This window comes from Neoarius graeffei, chromosome 2, assembly GCF_027579695.1.
Source record: "Neoarius graeffei isolate fNeoGra1 chromosome 2, fNeoGra1.pri, whole genome shotgun sequence".
Taxonomy (NCBI): domain Eukaryota; kingdom Metazoa; phylum Chordata; class Actinopteri; order Siluriformes; family Ariidae; genus Neoarius; species Neoarius graeffei.
The window spans coordinates 49,529,007-49,548,995 of NC_083570.1; the positions used below are offsets into that span (position 1 = coordinate 49,529,007).

At 43.5% G+C, this 19,989-nt stretch overlaps 1 protein-coding gene across 1 annotated transcript; it reads right to left on the reverse strand.

The window, feature by feature from the left end:
- Positions 1-527: 527 nt before the first annotated feature.
- LOC132869559 (interferon-induced transmembrane protein 3-like) lies at positions 528-17,381 on the reverse strand. The gene is made up of 2 exons (XM_060902795.1): positions 17,208-17,381; positions 528-674 (listed from the first exon to the last, which is right to left on the reverse strand). Exons 1-2 carry the CDS (start codon positions 17,379-17,381, stop codon positions 528-530), a joined length of 321 nt encoding a protein of 106 aa, XP_060758778.1.
- Positions 17,382-19,989: the final 2,608 nt, after the last annotated feature.

Below are 19,989 nucleotides of genomic sequence, written 5' to 3' on the forward strand. Positions count from 1 at the left end.
GGACAGAGTTAGTCTCAGAACTAGGGATGAAGTTATACTCAGTTTACTCTCACAAACAAAGACTTATATCTGTGGATGTGTGATTGAATGTCTGATACCTGAATGCCAGATCCATTAATGACCATAAAGTTAGTGCTGTTAGGGAATATTGCTGTTGTTCTCTACGTGAGAGTAACTTCATAAATATGACTTCATTTGAGAACTTCATCCTTGTAACTCTGCACCTGGAGAATATAAGAATCCACAAAGACAGTACAGTGTACTTCCGGTTAACTGCACTGTGTATGAGACCAGACCTTGAGCTTACAGTTACGACCATTAATGGTTTAATGTCATTAAAGCAACAACTTCAGTCAAGGCATTGTTCAGTTAGAATCTTTTACTCCTCATTTTACAAAACCACTGACTCACAAAATATTTTGTGTTCCTTTTGTTGGACATTAACAGCATATACTTTTGGGAGATAATGCTGCTTGCTACATAATCTTTATCCCATGCAAAGTTTAAAAAAAACAAAACAGCGGTTGTCACGCATTAACAAGCACTACAGACACCACTATGAAGATTATGGTGCTGATGATGATAAGTGCAAGCCCAATGCCATTGAGCAAACACACCTTTGAGCTGTAGGTCTTCGCTCCAGTCATGTCTCCCACCATCTTCCGGTCTCTGGACTGGGGGGAAAAAAAAAAAATTTCACAAGTGCAAAAGGAGTGCCAGTTAATGTCTGGATGCTCTTTACTGTATTCTGACAATTATATACTGTATTATACAAACTAATGCTCACAGAGGCTGATTGACTAAGCCTTTTATAATCATACGTATATGTCTCCATGGATATTAGGTACATTTTATCCAACACTTTGGGTTTTAGTCTCTGACTTGCAAAAATCATTACGTTTACAGTATATTTAATAGCTGTCAGAGTGCAGGCACTTACAGATGTAGGCGCAGAGGAGAACGGGGAAGACAGCCGACAAAGCCAAAACGGTAGACAGAGGCGAGCTCAGGAAACAAGCGAGGGTCAAGCGATTGGCGAACAACATAGAATAGGCGAGACAGATCTCGTAGTCGAAATGAGCAAGCAAAGGTCAGAAAAATAGAGAATGCAAGGCTTGGTAGGAACTGGGCAAACATAATGATACTTCGCACTGGAGTGTTGTGAGAGTGGCTTAAATAGGTGGAGTGCTGATTAGGGGAATATGTGACAGCTGTAATTAATACTCAGGTGACAGGGGGTGCTGTGGTTCTTGGGGATTGTAGTTCTGAGTGTCCATGTTTCTCTCTTCTTGCCTGAGGAGAAGGTCTAGAATGTACTTGGCAGGGACCCAGCTCTGTTCCTCAGGACCATACTCTAGAGCCCTGCACTCCCACGGGAGCCCCGCGGGACCCACCGCAAAGCAGTGCGGCGCAGGACAAATTTTGAAAGCTCATTGCGGGCGTGGGCGGGAGTGCACAATGCGGGAGCGGTGATAAGCTGCAGTTCCGCTAACTAAAAATGTGTTTAAAATAAAATTTATAAATTATTAATTTATGTCTATCATATATAATTTGTGCTGGATATTTTATTTGGCATTAATAAAAACATTTTAAGATGCCTAAATTTGCGGATGTGGTTGTGGCAGTGGGGGCGTGGCCAAGCAGCAGTCTGTGAATGGAGGGCGGGGTCGGGGAAGGTAAGTGGCTAGGTCATTACACCTGATGTCAATTTGTGTGTGTTTGTTTGTTGCAGGGATGGAGTATAAAGGGAGGGGGAGAGGAGAGAAGAGGGATTCGCTCCCCAACCACAACACGTGTGTGTGTGTGTGTGTGTGTGTGTGTGTGTGTGTGTGTGAGTGAGAGAGAGTGTGTGAGTGAGTGAAAGAAAGAAAGCAAGCTGAAAAGCTCAATAAAGTGAGTGGGTGTGAACACGAACTCTCGCCTGCCGTGCTTCTGTGCTCCACCCACATCGGGGATTACTACACCACTAAATCTGTATGTATATAATAAATCCAGTCTACAGGATCTATGTGACTGTATGCTACCCAACACTGCTGCAGAGTCAGAGCATATTAACACCTTCACTTGCCCAGTCTCTTCAACCCACTCTAGTGCTTTAATGATGGTAAGGATCTCAGTGGTGTACACAGACGCCTCATCTGTCAGCCTCCAGGAGGCACTAACACCCATCCCCTTCACAACCATAACAGCTGCAGTTTTTCCAGATGCAGGATCCTTTGATCCATCTGTACAAACCTGGACATGACTTGCATATGCACCCAAAATATGGTCTAATGCAAAACCAGCCACATACTGCTTCCCTTGTTCTTCCTTTGCATACTCCAATATATTCATATCCACTAAAGGTAGGGGGAATAACCAAGGTGGCACTGGTGATATAGCTACTGTTGGGCTAACCATTCCCTCTTTCAATTCTGCTTCCTGTACCCATTGCCTCACCCTCCACCCAAATCCCTTGCCCTTTTTGGCCTCATACTCCCAGCATGGCTCTATCACTTTTTTAGCAGGATTCCCTTGGTTGTGGCCTTCCAGGTTTGACCAGTAAGCTAAGGACAACTTCTTCCTCCTTAATGCTAAAGGCATCTCTCCACGCTACTGTAGTAATCCCCATTGTGGGTGGAGCACAGAAGCACGGCAGGCGAGAGTTCGTGTTCACACCCACTCACTTTATTGAGCTTTTCAGCTTGCTTTCTTTCACTCATTCACTCACACACACACACACACACACGCGCGTGTTGTGGTCGGGGAGCGAATCCCTCTTCTCTCCTCTCCCCCTCCCTTTAGGCTACGTTCACACTGCAGGCTGAAGTGACTCAAATCCGATCTTTTCGCCCATATGTGACCTGTATCCGATCTTTTATTGACAATATGAACGACACAGATCCAATTTTTTCAAATCCGACCCAGGCCGTTTGGATATGTGGTCCTAATTCCGATTCCTATCCGCTCTTTTCATATGCAACTTCAGTCTGAACTGCCAGGTCGCATTCATCCGACTTACACGTCATCAACAAGCCACAAACGTCACTATTCTGCGCTGAAGTAGGCGGCGGGTCTCTCAAAAAAAAGTTACAACAACATGGCGCATAATCACGGGCGCAGATAGAGGGTGGGACTCGTCCCACCCAGATTTAAATTCACCTCGTTCGGTCCCCCCCACTTATAGGGAGGAAAAAACGTCTATGCTGTCTTTCTTTGCATAAGGCAAACCTCACGGAAAAATCAAAAGACTAATTACCATTCGGTTTATTGAGGTGCACAGCAGTGTATACATAGTTGCAACAACTCACATAAAACAAAGACTGATATTCGGTTGGTTGAGCTGCGCAGACTGCACAAGTTGCGAGCTTGAGCTTGGTTGCTATGGTAACCCACAACAAGTTTGACAGGCATATCGGGGTTGGGGTTGGTTTGCTGGCAGCTTTGTCCCCCCCAGTTTTTTGTCCCCCCCAGTTCAAAAAACGTATCTGCGCCCCTGCGCATGACATCAATGCGAGGGACGCTTCGGGCTGTGAAGGTTCTGAATCTTCTCAATGGAAGGACGCAGAGATTAGGGACCTGATTTCCATTTGGGGGGATACAGCTATTCAAGCTAGATTGGATGGGTCATACCGCAACCGGGCGGTTTTACTTCCGTAAACACTGGCCATGCTCACTGCGTGTGACGTCGTCGTATCCTGCAATGTGCATGCGGAACACTTTTAGGTCGCTTTTCGTTCATACTGAGGATCACATACAAAGTCGCATATATTTGTTAATGTGAACGACCTCACAAAAAAATCGGATTTCACAAAAAAAAAAATCGGAATTGAGCATTAAGCCTTGCAGTGTGAACGTAGCGTTATACTCCATCCCTGCAACAAACAAACAAAACAAACACACACACACACACACACACACACAAATTGACATCAGGTGTAATGACGTAGCCACTTACCTTCCCTGACCCCCATTTACAGACTGCTGCTTGGCCACACCCCCGCTGCCATAGTGGTCTAATCTCGCGTACGTTTCCGATTCCTTTCCGCTCTTCCGTGTTTGAGATCTCCGATCATGGCAGAAGAGCAGAGCTCCTCTAGTGAAGCTCACAATGGGCATCTCTGTAAAGCCTCAGCTGCGCATGCCGCCTGGCAACGCGCACCCTCGCTACGTGCGCTAGGTGAAGGATCGGTCAGTGGAGAGCTCAGCTAAGCTCAGCATGTTTAATTCCCCAAGCCAATGACAAGAACTTTCTTGAGAAATAACGCGAACATCTGCATCATGCAGGATTTGCGGGCGGGACAAAATATGGCAGGCGCGGGCGGGAGCAGGACTGAAAATCATAATTCTTTGCGGGAGCGGGACTGCACAATGCGGTAGCGGGCGGGAGCGGGACTGAAAATTCTGTCCCACGCAGACCTCTACCATACTCCTCCCAATCTACCAGGTATTCCGATTTGCCTTCTGTGTCTTTAGTCAAGGATCTTGTTTACCTGATAGATGGGCTCACCCTCTACAAGGTGTTCGGGCACTGGTGCGTTTTCAGTAAGGGGACCTGGGATGGCTGGTTTAACGTTGAAGATGTGGATCATGGGAGATGGTCTGCTGTAAGGGGAAGTTCTAACTGGTAGGAGACTTCGTTGATGAGAAGCAGGATCTTAAATGGCCCAATGTAACATGGCTGGCACTTCTTGCATGTGTTGGGCTCTAGGAGATTCCTTTTAGCCACCCAATACTCTGTCACCAGGAGAAAATTCTAGATTGTCTCCTCTGTGCTTGTCTGCATACTCCTTATATTTGGCATTGACCGTTTCCAGACGTTGGTGAACCTCCTCCCATATAGCTTGGCTGCATGCCAACCAATCCTCCACTGACTGGACCTGGTTAGGTGCGTCATCCCAGGGGAATAAAAGTGGCTGGTAGCAGAGTATGCATTGAAACAGAGTTAGCTGTGTAGCAGTGTGTTTCAGGGAGTTTTGTGCATACTCAGCCCATGGGAGATAACGTGCCCAAATCCCCCTGGTTGCGCATGCAGAAAATTCTCAGGAAGCAGCCGATTTCTTGGTTGGCCTTCTCAACTTGCCCATTGGACTGGGGGTGGTAGCTGGAGGTAAGGCTCACTGATACCCCCAACCTATCCATAAAGCTTGTCCAGAAACGAGAAATGAATTGAGAGCCCCGGTCACTGACGATGTCTTCTGGGAGACCATAGTATCTAAACATGCTGGAACAGGAGTTCACCTGTTGTGATGCAGTGGGGATGCCCGATAGAGGAATGAGCTTAAGGTCTTTCAAGAAACAGTCTATGGTTACCATGATGGTTGTGTTGCCTTCTGATGAGGGGAGGTCTGTGATGAAATTGATGGTGATATGGAACCATGGTCTTTGAGGTGTAGGAAGAGGGCATAACTTGCCAGCAGGAAGAGTTCTGGGAACTTTAGCCTGCACACAAGTAGAACAAGAGGCAATGTATTGGTTAATCTTGGGTCAACATATTCTCCCACCAACACTTGTTCCTGAGCATTTGATGTGTGCATTGGCTGCCAGGATGACCTGTGACAGGAGATGAGTGAGCCCATGTGATGAGAGAACCTCGCAGCAGCTTCGGGACATAGAAGAGGCCAGGTGGTAGATTGTCACCGCCTAAAAATCCAACCCCTCATCCATCATCGTGGGAGGTGGAAACGGACAGAGTAGGGAACTTCTTCCTGAAATGGATAGCTAACAAGGCTCTGGTGAAACTTCGACAGGCCTAGCAAGCTGGAAGTGGATTTAAAATTGCTCAAGATAATAAAAGGAGAACGAAACGGATGGATCAAAATGGAAAAAAACGGACTGGACAGGAATACAGACAACAAAAAGGCCATTGCGAACATAAGATAGGAACATAGAATGTTTGTGAACTTAAAGACAAGGATCCAGAAGTGGTGGAGTTTATGCAGAGACAGAAAATCTTAATCATGGGGATATCAGACTGCAAAAAAAGGAAGAGGCATGAAAGAACTAGACTCCAGATATGTCATTACTTGGTCTGGTGTAGACGTGCAGCAAAGAGCATCTCATGGGGTGGCTTTCATTCTACATCCTGACATACCCAAGAACCTCTTGGACACAGAGTGTGTGACAGAGCACATCATGAAGATCAGAGTGCGGCAAGGACAGAAGACATCCAGTTATATGCTCCCTTCAACAATAGCTACACAGATGAGAAGGATGAATTTTTTGAGACTCTATCGGGGTGATAGACAAGGTTCCAGACACTGAGGACATCTTTGTGATGGGAGACTTTAATGGGAGAACAGGGAAGAGAACACCACCATGGGAACCATATCTCGGCCCTCACAGTGACACAGCAACAGACTAATTACAATGGTGAGCATGTACTGAACCTGTGTCCAGAGTACCAGCTGTTTGTGACTAACACTTTCTACCAGCGCAGGCCCAGCCAAGTGTACACCTGGTACAGGTGGAACCATCTTCAGACTGCCTCACAGATAGACTTCATTCTAGCAAGGGTGACAATGAGGCCACTCATTAGAGACTCGAGAGCCATACCAAATGCCGGCCTGAACATGGACCACAGACCTGTCATCCTGAGTGTGGCAGGCCAGAGTCCAAAGACAAGGGCCGTGCAGAGGAAGGCAGCCAACAGATCAGCCTACGCAAGCTGCAGGAGGACGAGATTAGATAGAAGGTACAAGAAGGGGTAGATAGCAGACTTCAGAACATTTACACAGAGAACCTGAGTGCAGAAGAGACCTGGGCAGTTTTTAAAAGGGAACTTTTGGAAGTTTTAAAAGAACACTGCAGGAAGAAGAAAGTAGGAAAAGGCAAAGCAACATCATGGTGGAACGAGACTGTCAAAGCAGCAGTAAAAGAAAAAGACTCTACAAGATCTGGGTCAAGTCCAAGAAGGAGGAAGACTACGAGAACTACAGAGTAGCCAGAAGATCCTATAAAGAAGTGGTGCAGGTAGCCAAAGACTACCTGCAAGACATGGAAGCAGTATGGAGAAAATGTATCAGAGCTGTGTAGATGCTCCCCAAGGGAGTTCTACAAGAGTGTGAAGGCAATGAGACAGAGATGAGCCCCACGACCCTACATCAGTCATCAATGACAAAGAGGGCCAGCCACTGTATGAGAACAATGAGATCAGAGACAGATGGGGGGGATACTTCCAACAGCTCCTGAACCCAGTAGAGGGCCAGCAAGACCAGCCCCCGTTCACTCCAAGATACCCGGAAGAAGAGCCAGTTATTTTGGAGTCAGAAGTCAGGCAGGCAGTCAAGACCAGCCCAAAAAACAAAGCAGCTGGGGTGGAGGGAATCACCACAGAGGTCATCCTAGCATGTGGTGAGACAGGCCTACAGTTGCTCACAACCATCTTTCAGAAAGCCTGGCAAGAATAAAAAGTACCAGAAGACTGGCAGATGGCAGTAGTAGCACTAATATGGAAGAAGGGGAGCAAGAAGGACTGTGGCACATACAGGGGAATTTCCCTCCTGAGCTACATTGGCAAGATGTATGCCAAAATCCTGGAGCAGCGCACAAGATACATCGTGGAGCCCCAACTCAGCAATGCACAGTTTGGGTTCAGGAAGGGCCGAGGATGCACTGATGCAACCTTTGCCCTGAGGCAGCTGAGCAAGACGGACATCGAGTGCAGCAAGGATTTGCACATGGTGTTTGTTGAGCAAGAGAAAGCATTTGATTGAGTCAACAGAGCAACGCTATGAAGAATCTTAGAAAACTACAGCATCAGGGGTCAGCTGCTCAACATCAGAGCCATGTATGCCATCAGCAGAAGTGCTGCAAGAACACCATTCGGACTGACCAGCTGGTTTGAGGTGATGTCGGGGTGAGGCAAGGCTGTGTCTTGTCACCGCTTTTGTTCATCTTCTACATGGACAGGATCACCAGGGAGGCAAACCCAAAGCCTGAAGCGCTGAATGAGCTACTTTTCGCTGATGACCAAGGATTGCTCAACAAAGACCAACACCACCTCCAACTGCACATCAACATGCTGAATGCAAAAATCATGACATGTGCATCAGCACAGGGAAGACGGAAGTCATGACAGTCAGCCGAACACCAAAGACCTTGGACATATCCATCAATGGCACCACCCTTAAACAGTCCAAGGAGTTTAAATACCTGGGCAGCATCTTCACTGAAGATGGAAAGCTAGAGACAGAGAGATTGAGACTCGCATTCAAAAAGCAAAGAATGTTCGTTTCCAGCTGTCTCCCCTCCTGAAACACCCCAATATCCCCATGGACACCAAGGCATGGCTTATTAATACAATATTCCCGCTGACACTGACCTACCTGTGCCAGACACAGACACCTCATCAAGGCCCAGGAGAGGAAGATCACAACCTGTGAGATGAGGTGCTTCAGACCAACAGCAGGCAAGACGAGGAGGGGCATGATCCGAGAGAGGATCCGAGAAAGGATCCGAGAAATGGTCGGAACAACACCAGTCCACACATATATCCAGCGTCAGAGAATCAAGTGGTTTGATCACTTGATAAGAATGGCACCCGACCAGCCAGCACTCAGAATATACAACCTCAAGAGCTCTGGTGTCCAAGCCAGAGGATGACCATCCAGGCGCTGGATTGAGGGCGTGGTAGAAACACTCAAGTCCCATGGCCTGTCTGTCACAGAAGCGTCCCATCAAGCCATCGACTGCCATCTCCACTTCCCCATGACACCCTAGAGTACAAGTGGAAGATAAAGTAAAGTAAGGTAGATGGTTGGGAATGTCTTATCTCTCTGTCCAGGTCCCATGTGATAGACTGTACGAAGCATTGTGAAGGAAGGATGGGATGACTGACGGGCACTTGGTGTGCAGAACTGAAACTTCGAGAGAGTGCATTGGCCTTTGTGTTCTTGGAACCAGGGTGAAATGAAATGGTGAAGTTAAATCTGGTGAAGAATAGTGCCCACCTGGCCTGGCGAGGGTTCAGCCTCTTGGCTGTCTTGAGGTATTCAAGATTTTTGTGATCTGTGAGGATAATGAAAGGGTGAGTGGCTCCTTCTAGCCAGTGCTGCCACTCTTCTAGGGCTAGTTTTATGGCAAGCAGTTCTCGATTGCCGACGTCATATTCCTCTCAGCAGAGGAGAGCTTCTTGGAGAAGAAAGCTATGGGGTGGAGCTTCTAGATAGGATCACCCCTACTCCAGTGTCAGACACATCCACTTCTACGGTGAATGGTTTTGTAGGGTCTGGATGCTGTAAGACAGGAGCAGTGGTGAAGGCCTTCTTGAGACGCTGGAATGCCTCTTCGGCCTGGGGATTCCACTGGAGGCACTTGGGTCCTTTCTTAAGCAGTGTGGTTAGGGGAGTAGTGATAGCACTGAAGCCCCTAATGAACTGAAGGTAGAAATTAGTGAAGCCGAGGAAGCGCTGAAGTTCCCTTATGGAAGTAGGAGTGGGCCAGGAGGTTACTGCGGATACCTTAGAGGAGACCATGCTGACTCCTTCAGCGCTGATGATGTAACCCAGGAAGGAGATGTGATTTTGATGGAACTTGCACTTTTCAGCCTTGACGTAGAGGTAATTTTCAAGATGATGTTGTAGGACTGTTCTGAGGCGCTTTTGGTGGCTCTCCTCAACAGGGGAGTAGATCAGGATGCCATCTATGTATGCGATGGCATACCTACCCAACATGTCCCGTAAAACGTCATTAATCAGACACTGGAACACGCTGGGCACTGAAGAAAGACCATACGGCATTACCCGGTATTCAAAATGGCCAGCGGTAATGCTAAACACGGTCTTCCACTCAGCACCTTTGATCCTGACCAGGTTGTAAGCACTTTGCAGATCCAGTTTTGAGAATATTGTGGCTGATCTCAACTGTTCAAGGGCTGCAGGAACAAGAGGAAGAAGATATGGGTACATAACTGAAACTTGGTTCAGGACTCTATAATCTATGCAGGACCAAAGTCCGCCTCCTTGTTTCTCGACAAAGAAGAAGCCCGCAGAAGCTGGCAACTTAGACGGTCGGATGTATCCCTGCTTAAGCACCTCCTGAATGTATTCCTCCATGGTGGCGTGTTCTTTCTGGGACAAGGGATATATACGTCCCCGAGGTGGTGACATGCCAGGCAGCAGGTCTATAGCACAGTCATAGGGTCAATGTGGTGGTCATCCGCACGCCTTTCACTTGCTGAAGACCTCCTGTAGGTCCATGTAACACTCTGGAATCCTGTCCAAGGAGTCTGGTTGAGGGCTCTCCACAGAAGTGGAGGAGAGGTTGACTTGCGGCCATGAAATGTAATTTTGAAAGCAGGTAGTAGGAGACTGTTGGGTTCACCCAGAAAGAGACCCCGATTCCTTCGTGGGCCACCCTCGGCCGAGAATGATCAGGTCGAGAGAAACAGACAATCAGAATCAGAGATTCACATGTCAGTTTATTCGCACAGTCACTTCGTCAAAATGAAAACATCTTTGGAAACGTCTTATAGTGTTTCTGTGTTTATGTTTTGTCTTCATGTGTGTGTGTGTGTAATGGGTGTGTGTCTATGTGGAAGTGTGTAATGATCTTGAATCAATCATAATATAAAAACATTTCTGATGACAGTAAGGTACAGATAGATATCAGCATGGAATGTCTAAACACAGAATGTCTAGTCTACGGAGTCTATTCAGAGAAGGTCAAAGACACGTTTGCACAGAAAGGATCTAATAATTTAACATAACTCCTTAACACATAAATGTGTGTTAAGTCAGTAAATTACATCTTGATTTCATCAACATAAGCAAAATAACAAATAACAATATGTCTAAAACAATGCTAAAACAAAGAATGTTATAAGAAAATAAACATTAAAAATAAGAACAACTTAACCACAAGAACAATGAGAATATGTCTGAAAGAGAGAGAACAATTAAACAACTAACAGGATTAAACTCATAACTAAATTAGGTTAATGCTTTTAAACTAAAAACCCTTAGAATCATAAGATCTTAACTATAATTATAATGTCATTATGAAACTAATCTAAAACTATAAAACTAACATTGATCACGGAATGCATTCATTAATTACGGGATCCAAATCACTACCATAGTATATTTCAATATATTTCAGTATATTTCATAGCTTTTATGAAGCTATGACCTAAGTTTCAACTGAATGGATTAACATAAACATGAACTTTAATTCTACCATTTCAGGGTGTGTGTGAGTCAATCTGACACCAAAACAGACCTTCAGACACTTCTCTGTTCAAAATACACATTTCATAAACAAAATGTTCCCAAACAATGTCCAGCTGGACCTAAGGTCGTTTCAACTAATATAATTTTGACACAGGATAATTTTGCTGAATTATTGGCCAAGAATTAATACTTATATAAACCTAACAGAGACCATTGGAGGATTTCTTTGTTCTGCCATGATATCAGTGGATCATGAAGCTGAAGCGATGGGTAGCCAAGAATGAGATCATGATTTACTGTGGTGGTGAGGTAAAAGGAGATATGCTCCAAGTGCAGAATCCCCACCTGAATACAAGTAGGTGTGGTCTGTGTGGTGATGATGCCATCTCCTATGGGTCCTCCATTAATGGTCCAGATGTCAAGCATGCTTTGCAGAAGGGTTGTGGGCAGGTTGAATTTCTGCACAACTGCACAGCTGATAAAGTTTCCTTCTGCCCCTGAATCAATGAAAGCACAGAGGGTGTGCATGGCATCTGTGAGCTTTAATAATATCGGAACCTTAAAGGACTTAGAATTAGATTTTCTCACCAGACTCACTCTGTGTAGGATCTTCTGCTGGAGCTTTACGGGGAGGATGAACTGGACAGCTGTTCAGTTGATGCTCTGAATTCCCACAGTAGAAACATAACCACTCCCTTCTCCTCCTCTCATGCTCAGAACGAGAGAGCCTTGTACATGAAACCTCCATGGGTGCTCTGTCATCAGAAATGGAGTTAGGTTTGGCGCTTTGAATGGAGGGTCTGTGAGCCAACAGATGATCCAATCAAATTGCTAGATCGATAAGAGTCCAAGGTGAGTTGTTCATCATGGCAGGCAAGTTCACTCAGAACTGCAGGGCATAAACCTTGGCAAAAGACAGCCTTCAAAGCAGGTTCGTTCCATCCACTGGCTGCCACTAATGTTCTGAAGTCAAGCACATATTCAGCCACACTACATTAATCTTGGGAAATGGCTAGCAGACTCTCTCCAATTTTAATTCCTTCTGGTTCATGGTTGAAAACCCTTTTAAACATGGAGAGGAACTGCTCATAGGAAGTTGTCTGTTCCTTTTCCTGGTTCCAAATCACACTGGCCCAGAACAGTGCTTTACCCATAAGAAAGGAAATAAACTTAGCGATTTTGTGCTTATCAGAAAGGTTAGGCATGGTAGTGAAATGCATAGAGCACTGAAGCAAGAAACCTTTGCAATCTGTGGCGTCTCCGGCGAATCTCTCCAGAGGCGGAAGTTGTAGTGTGGAGCTGGGAAGGGACTCGGGGCGCAGTAGGAGGGTCTACGACATCACGATTGCTAGCTGCAACATACGGGTGTTGAAATCCACTAGCATCTGTTGATGTTCTCCCGGTAGGTGTCCCTGAGCGTTCAAAGCCGTCTGCTTCGCATCTTCTGCGACATCCATAATGGTGAAGTATCCTGTCAAAGTGCAGGCACTTATGGATGTAGGCACAGAGGAGAGCCGGGAAGAAGACACTCAACAAAGCCAAAACAGTAGACAGAGGCGAGATCAGGAAACAAGCGAGGGTCGGGCGATCGCCAAACAACGTAGAATAGGTAAGACAAATATCGTAGTTGAAATGAGCAAGCAAAGGTCAGAAAAATAGAGACACAAAAAGAGACTGCAAGGCTTGGTATGAACTGGGCAAACAGAATGATACTTCACACTGGAGTGTTGTGTGAGAGTGGCTTAAATAGGTGGAGTGCTGATTAGGGGAATGTGTGACAGCTGTAATTAATACTCAGGTGACAGGGGGCACTGTGGTTCTTGGAGATTGTAGTTCTAAGTGTCCATGTTTGTAGTTTGTGTGTTTTCAGCAGATTTACTGACAATAGCAAAGAAGAAGAAGAAGAATCCACAAAAGCATTTAATGACTGTTTCCAATTGTGAACAGATGAATAATACGAATAAAGTAAATGGTATTTCGTTACTCCTCAGCAGTGGCGGCTGGTAGTCTTTCAAACAGGGGAGGCTGGTCGGTTTCCAGATTTTAAAAGAAAAAACACATCAATTTTGCCCATACTCTTGCCTCTGATCTGGCTGATTGTTGGCAGCATCACAAACTGTGAAATAACAGGTTCTTTTGGCCCATTAGCCTACTGTCCAATATACATGATGGTAGTGTTGGGGGGGTATATTTTAACATTTTATCTTTTAAAATTGTGGCATGTTGTTTAAAAATTGACCTCGGCTGTGTTTTTGTTTAAAAATGTTTTCCAAATTGTAGCGGTGTTTAATTCATATCCAGAAAAACATATATTCCAATATAATATACTCAGCATAAACATTTTAAATAGATTCTATATTTTTGGTCCATCCATGACATATTACTAAAGTAGCCTATTTACTGTTGTTGATGTGGGTCACTTGCTGTTAGCCAATTCACTTTCTCGTACCAGGAGAGCTGAAAGGAACAAGTATTATTCCCTACCTTTTTCACCAAGTCAATTTGAGGTGTTGGTCTACCCTGCTCTTTAATTTTAATTTGTTCCTCGAAAGGAAGACTGGCAAATGGCTTCGCCAAAATTAAATCAGCAATGCTTGGCATCCGTGCGCAGCTTTCTTGCTAGCTGACTAGCCCCCTCAAGTTCAAGTTCAGTCACTCAAATAAACAAAATTTCTGGAACTAAGATAGCAAACTTGACACTATATTTACACTTTATTTACAATGAAAATATATACAAACTAAAAAAGCTGGTAGAAACCGTATGTAATGAATGAAATCGAAATATAAGCCGATTTCTTACAACACACCACAGCACTTGCGAATCCGCATGGGACTGAACTGATGTTGCCAGATACTGCTGACGTTATCCAGCCCAAAATATGTTCAAAACCCGCCAAAATGCACTTAAAACCGCCCAATCTGGCAACACTGTGCTGCCTGTCTATAGTTGAAACGAGCTGTCAATCAAAGAAAATATCCAGTCGCTTTCACCAATCACCAGTCTCCTCGCGGAAACTGCCATGTCCCTCCCATGTGAGGCTCGGAGTCCGTGGGCGGGCATTTTCGCAGTATTTGTCCAATAACCGTCTTGCATTTTGAGATTGAAAAGCGCAGAGCTCCCAAATGCCGTTGAAGTCCATTGAGGCTGGGAGTCCGTGAGACTCCGTGGGCGGGCGTTTTCACAGTATTTGTCCAATAATCGTCTTGCATTTTGAGATTGACAAGCACATAGCTCCCAATCCACTGAGGCTGGGCTGCATCGCGCTGTCACGAGGGGGAAAAACTCACGCACACATTAGGCGAACTGGGGAAAGTTATAAGGGAATGATTTCGCACTGTAGTTGGGTTGAGCACATATATTTCTATGATTCTGGATCTGAAATAGCAATGTTATAAGGTCGGCTATAACATAAGCCTAGCGCAATTCATCCTACACGATGTTCGTCATTTTTAGAGGAGGCTGAGCCTCCCTCGTTGTCTTAGAGCAATTGCCCGTGCTCCTCAGCTTGTCCTTCCAGGTATGACTAAACCTGAAGCTCTCAGGGAAGTTTTAAAAGAATGAGCAGCTTCTCATCTTCACCACAAGTATTCACTCCATTTCAATTAAATGTATTTATATAGTGCTTTTAAAAATGAATATTGCCTTACAGTAGGCATATCAGATACTCGCTGGCTGTGCTTTGAAAATTGTGCATGCAGATGCTCATCTGAGTTTCCAAATCTGTCTTTGCTCTTGAATATTTTCTATTATGAATACTATCATTAAAAAGCTTATAATTTCTGCTTTCCAAAGAAATTTATCTCGTTAAGATCTGTTTAGTACTTTGGGAGTAACAGCAGGTTGAAGTTGGTACAACAGAATAAAAACTCTGCTCGTATGATGTCGGGAAACTGCCAGTGCTTTTTGAGTCACGGGAAAGTGATCAGGCTCTCTCTCTTATGATTGGTTTCCAACTGGATTACTCATGAATATCAATCAGATAACTTGTATAGGGATGTTCTCTCGCTATCACTGTTTCTGATGAAGTATTCAGCAAAATTTTCCATCAGCTAGTTTTGAAGTTATGATTCATGGGAGACTTTGAAGGGAGTTTTCAGAACTTTACCTACTTATTTTTTCAAACCAAACTGATTCATGTAAATAAATAACTATTTGGGAATAGAACTGTAGTTGTTTTGATGAAAAATATTGACATCTTAGTGGTTGGAATGAAATAAAAAAAAACGGAAGTCAGAAACGTGTCAATATCAATTCAATTAATTGGAATTGTTTATTGGATGTGACTCACACAGTTGTTTTTTTTAGGTTAGCCTTGAAAGCTGTGAATATTGTCAATTATATTTTTTCATATAAACACTAGTAGGCCCTACTTTTGAGAAATACAACGGCCTACAGAGCACAAAGAGGGTATTAGAAATAAGCTTTTATTACTTTTTTGTGGCTACTGCCTCATATAGAGGCAGTAGCCACAAAATGGCATTATGTCATGGTGCTGTAAGAATGTAAGATTGTAACAATCATGCACTGCACATACGCATAAGGATTACAATAGCGCATGCACATAAGCATTATAATCACCAGAACGGTGAATTGTGATCTCGTGACATGAACAGTTGATCTCATCATCATGTTGTAAGAATGCAAGAATGAGTGTAACAATAGCGTAATGCGTATGCGCATAAGTGTTACAATCACCAGAACAGCGAATCGTGATCTCATGATACGCACAGTTGATCTTGCTTTATCAAAGGTACAAAAGAACGAGTATAAGAATGTAAGAATGAGCGTAACAGCAAAACTTTGTAACCAATTAGCACTTATCCTGATCAAGTTCGATTACCCATTCTATTTCTTGATAAACTTCGGAACTAATCAGAACTAGAAACAAAAGAGAAACCTCATTATAACGTGGTAGTATCAGAAGATAATCGGCAGATAAAAAGAAACAAAATTCACCTCGTGGTTCACCAAGGCTACTGATTCTATATCAAGTAAGTGTTGTTTATTTTAAGAAAATTTACCTTTTGATTATCAGAGCTTTTTTTTTCTGAAAGGTCAAATGAAAGGTTTTGTAAGGTTTTTTATAAAGATATTTTAGAGGGGTTTATATATATATATATATATATATATATATATATATATATATATATATATATATATATATATATATAGGCTAAAAATTCCAGCATATTTCCAGTATATTTCATAGCACTGCATTTTGAACAAAGCCCTGATGCTACTCACAGCTTGGTGATGCTTGCAAGAGATGAGGCGAGTATAATTGATAACATGTATATATGCTATATTTATTGTATGGACGCTGTATAGGAAAACTATTTTATTTATAAGTAGTAGCCACATGTACCCACAGGGTACCTATTTTTATTAAGTGTACCAATTTAACATTTTTACTTAATTAGTATAATTAATACTAATTAAATACTTATTTACATAATTTGCTTTTACTAATTTTTCAAATTTTGTGTTCAATATACAACCATCTATGTGCCTGCCAATTTCCATGTAAATATCTTGAAAAATAGAAAAGTTATTAAGAAAAAAACCCTTTCATCTCATTCGTTAATGAGGCCCATTTTGGACCATGTTACCCTCATACATAATATTACAGCAGCTTTTCTAAAAATTAAGCCTTTTTCAATCTTTGATTTGTAATTTCTCAAGAATGGTTAAACACGTTTTAATTTTGTAAAAAGTATGTTGTTCTGCATTCAAGGAGAGCAGCTTCAAATCAACTGGGATTGAATTTGAATTTTCACCTGATATGCCTACTTAAAGTAGATTTACAGAAATCCAGATATGGGTTTAGATTTATCCGGAATGAACAGGACAGGGGAACTGGTGGCAAGGAAAAAGTCTCAGAGACTACAAGACAAAGAAATCTTGAGAGTAAGCCATACTCTTTTGCATGACAGACTCTTTCACAACTGTATACTCAGGACAAACACTAAGTGATTTTCAGGAAGAAAATCAGTGTGATTTAAAAAAAAAAGTGTCACTAGAGTTCACCTTCTAAATTCCCAGGATTTTTGACTCACCTTCATGGAGAAAATCAAAGCGATGAGGCCCAGGCAGCATGGATTTCCATAGATGAAGCTGCAAATGGACCACACTGCATAATCAGGTGGATGCTCTGGCATGGATACCACAACTGTCCCTGCTCCTCTGCCATCACACGGCTGAGCGTTCAGTGGAACCATGTTATTCTGCATCTTGCTCAGTATCACACCTCGCTGTGCTGTTTGAGAACTGCCAGATGTGATTATTTGTAGTTGAGATTAGGGGGCAGGTCCTCGTTTATATACCATCACCATACCTTTTCAAGTAACTTAGCCACCAGTATTTTTCCAAGCCTACGTTCTGACCTACTTCTTGATTTAACGTCCTACTGTCTGACAAGTACCAGTTTTATTTGGAGAAATAAATAGTATAGAATGACATGAAAACCTAAAACAATACCATGTCTTGCAAAAATATTCATCCCCCTTGGTGTTTGTCCTGTTCTGTCACATTACAAGCTGGAATTAAAATGGATTTTTGGCAGGTTAGTACCATTTGATTTACACAACATGCCTACAAATTTAAAAGATGACTTTTTTATTTATTTATTTTAATTGTGACACAAACAGTAAGATGAAAAACCAGAAATCTGGAGTGTGCATATGTATTCACCCCTTTTCATATGAAACCCCTAAATAAGAGCTGGTCCAACCAATTCACATAATTAGTTGATTAAGATCCACCTGTGTGCAATCAGGGTGTCACATGATGTCTGTATAAATCAACCTGTTCTGGAAGGACCCTGACTCTGCAACACTACGAAGCAAGCAACATGAAAACCAAGCAGTACTCCAAACAGGTCAGAGACAAAAGTTGTGAAGTATAGATCAGGGTTGGGTCGTAAAAAATATCCCAAGGAGCACCATTAAATCCATTATAGCAAAATGGAAAGAATATGGCACAACTACAAACCTGACAAGAGAAGGCCACCCACCAAAACTCACAGACCAGGCAAGGAGGGCATTAATCAGAGATGCAACAAAGACACCAAAGATAACACTGAAGGAGCTGCAAAGACCCACAGCAGAGACAGGAGTATCTGTCCATAAGACCGCTTTAAGCCGTACACGCCACAAAGTGGGGCTTTATGGAAGAGTGGCCAGAAAAAAGCCATTGCTGAAAGAAAACAATAAGAAAACACTGTGGGTGGTAAAAGAGAGCAGCTGGACTTGCTTGAAGATTCTTGAAAACGTTTCACCGCTCATCCGAAAGGCTTCTTTAGTTCTGTCTGACTAATAGGGAGTATCAAGTATTTATCCTCTCATGGATGAGAAGCAATCCTAAGGTGTCGTTGAGTCATCCTGTTGGTGTGGGTCACTGGGGGCTAGGTGTGAATGGCCTAGAGAGTCACTAAAAACAGCTGGGTTTTGGTGTGCATTAGGATGACTCAACGACACCTTAGAATTGCTTTTTGTCCATGAGAGGATAACTACCTGATACTCCCTAATAGGCTACATCCACACGACAACGGCAACGAGATATTTAAAAAAATATCGCATCCAAATGGGCAACGATCAGTAAAATATCAGGTCCATATGGCAACGCAACGCTTGCTGAAAACGATGCAATACACATGCCACACCTCTAGGGGCGCTGTAAGACGGTCCCTTCAGAGACACCAGAACAGTAGAAGAAGTAAGGACGCATGCGCATAAACTATTATGCGCGAGACTTCATATTAGCCACAAAGTCAGGAAAATCTGTTTGTAAAATTACATTATAATGACCAAATACAATGAAAAGTATTTTTCCAGTCTCACCTGTGAAAGGTAATCCCATGTGATCTCGTTTGGACGGTAAACCTGTTGGTACAGTTAAACACAGCACATGAATGAGGCATCTTTATTCTCCGCTTTGACCCATCCAATATGGCGGCGAGGATGACGTATGATTCTACGCGGAAGGCGGCGTCTTTAATGGTCCGGAATAAATTGAATGCTACACGTTGATGGATTAATTTGTTCTTCTACGCCCTTTTTGAGGAATGTATTGTAGGACTTAAACCAACATCTGAAGAGGTGAGATCGCTCCTTTTTTTCCCTATTTTTGCTGGCGGGATTGACTCTGCCCTAAGGGCTACTCTCTCTCTCTCTCTCTCTCTCTCTCTCACTTTGCACCATTACACAATAAATATTCACAGTGAAAATATTTTGTAAGCACGTTTCATGAACCAAGTTATAGGATTTGTTGACACTTCTACCCGGCGTGAAGCACTCACAGTCATGTGGTTGTGATGTCATCGTAAACAAATCCATTCTACTCATCCAGACGACTTCGCAACGGCAACGTGGCCAGATCTTTCCACTCTGGAACCCGTTCTCAAAAGATTGCGTTTTGGGTGCCCCAAAACGCCGGTGCCGTGTGGACGCCAGGCCGAAACGATAAACAATTGTATCGGATTCACCTGAATCCATTGCCGTGTGGACAGGGCCAGTCAGACAGAACTGAAGAAGCGTTTTGGATGAGAGGTGAAACATCTTCAAGAATCTTCAAGCAAGTCCAGTTGCTCTCTTTTACTACCCACAGTTTACTATGATCTGGATGACAGAATCTTCACAGACATAAGAAAACACGTTTGGAGTTTGCCCAGCAGCATGTGGCAGACTCTCCAAACACATGGAAGAAGATTCTCTGGTTAAATGAGACTAAAATTGAACTTTTTGGACATCATGGGAAATGCCATGTGTGGCACACACCCAACACACTAAAACACCATTCCTACAGTGAAGCATGGTGGTGGCAGCATCATGCTGTGGGGAT

Coding starts and splice junctions, on each gene's coding strand:
- LOC132869559 (XM_060902795.1), bottom strand. CDS start 17,381: ATGCAGAATAACATGGTTCCACTGAACGCTCAGCCGTGTGATGGCAGA. Junction 675..17,207: donor CTTTGATTTTCTCCATGAAG/GTGAGTCAAAAA, acceptor TTTTCCCCCCAG/TCCAGAGACCGGAAGATGGT.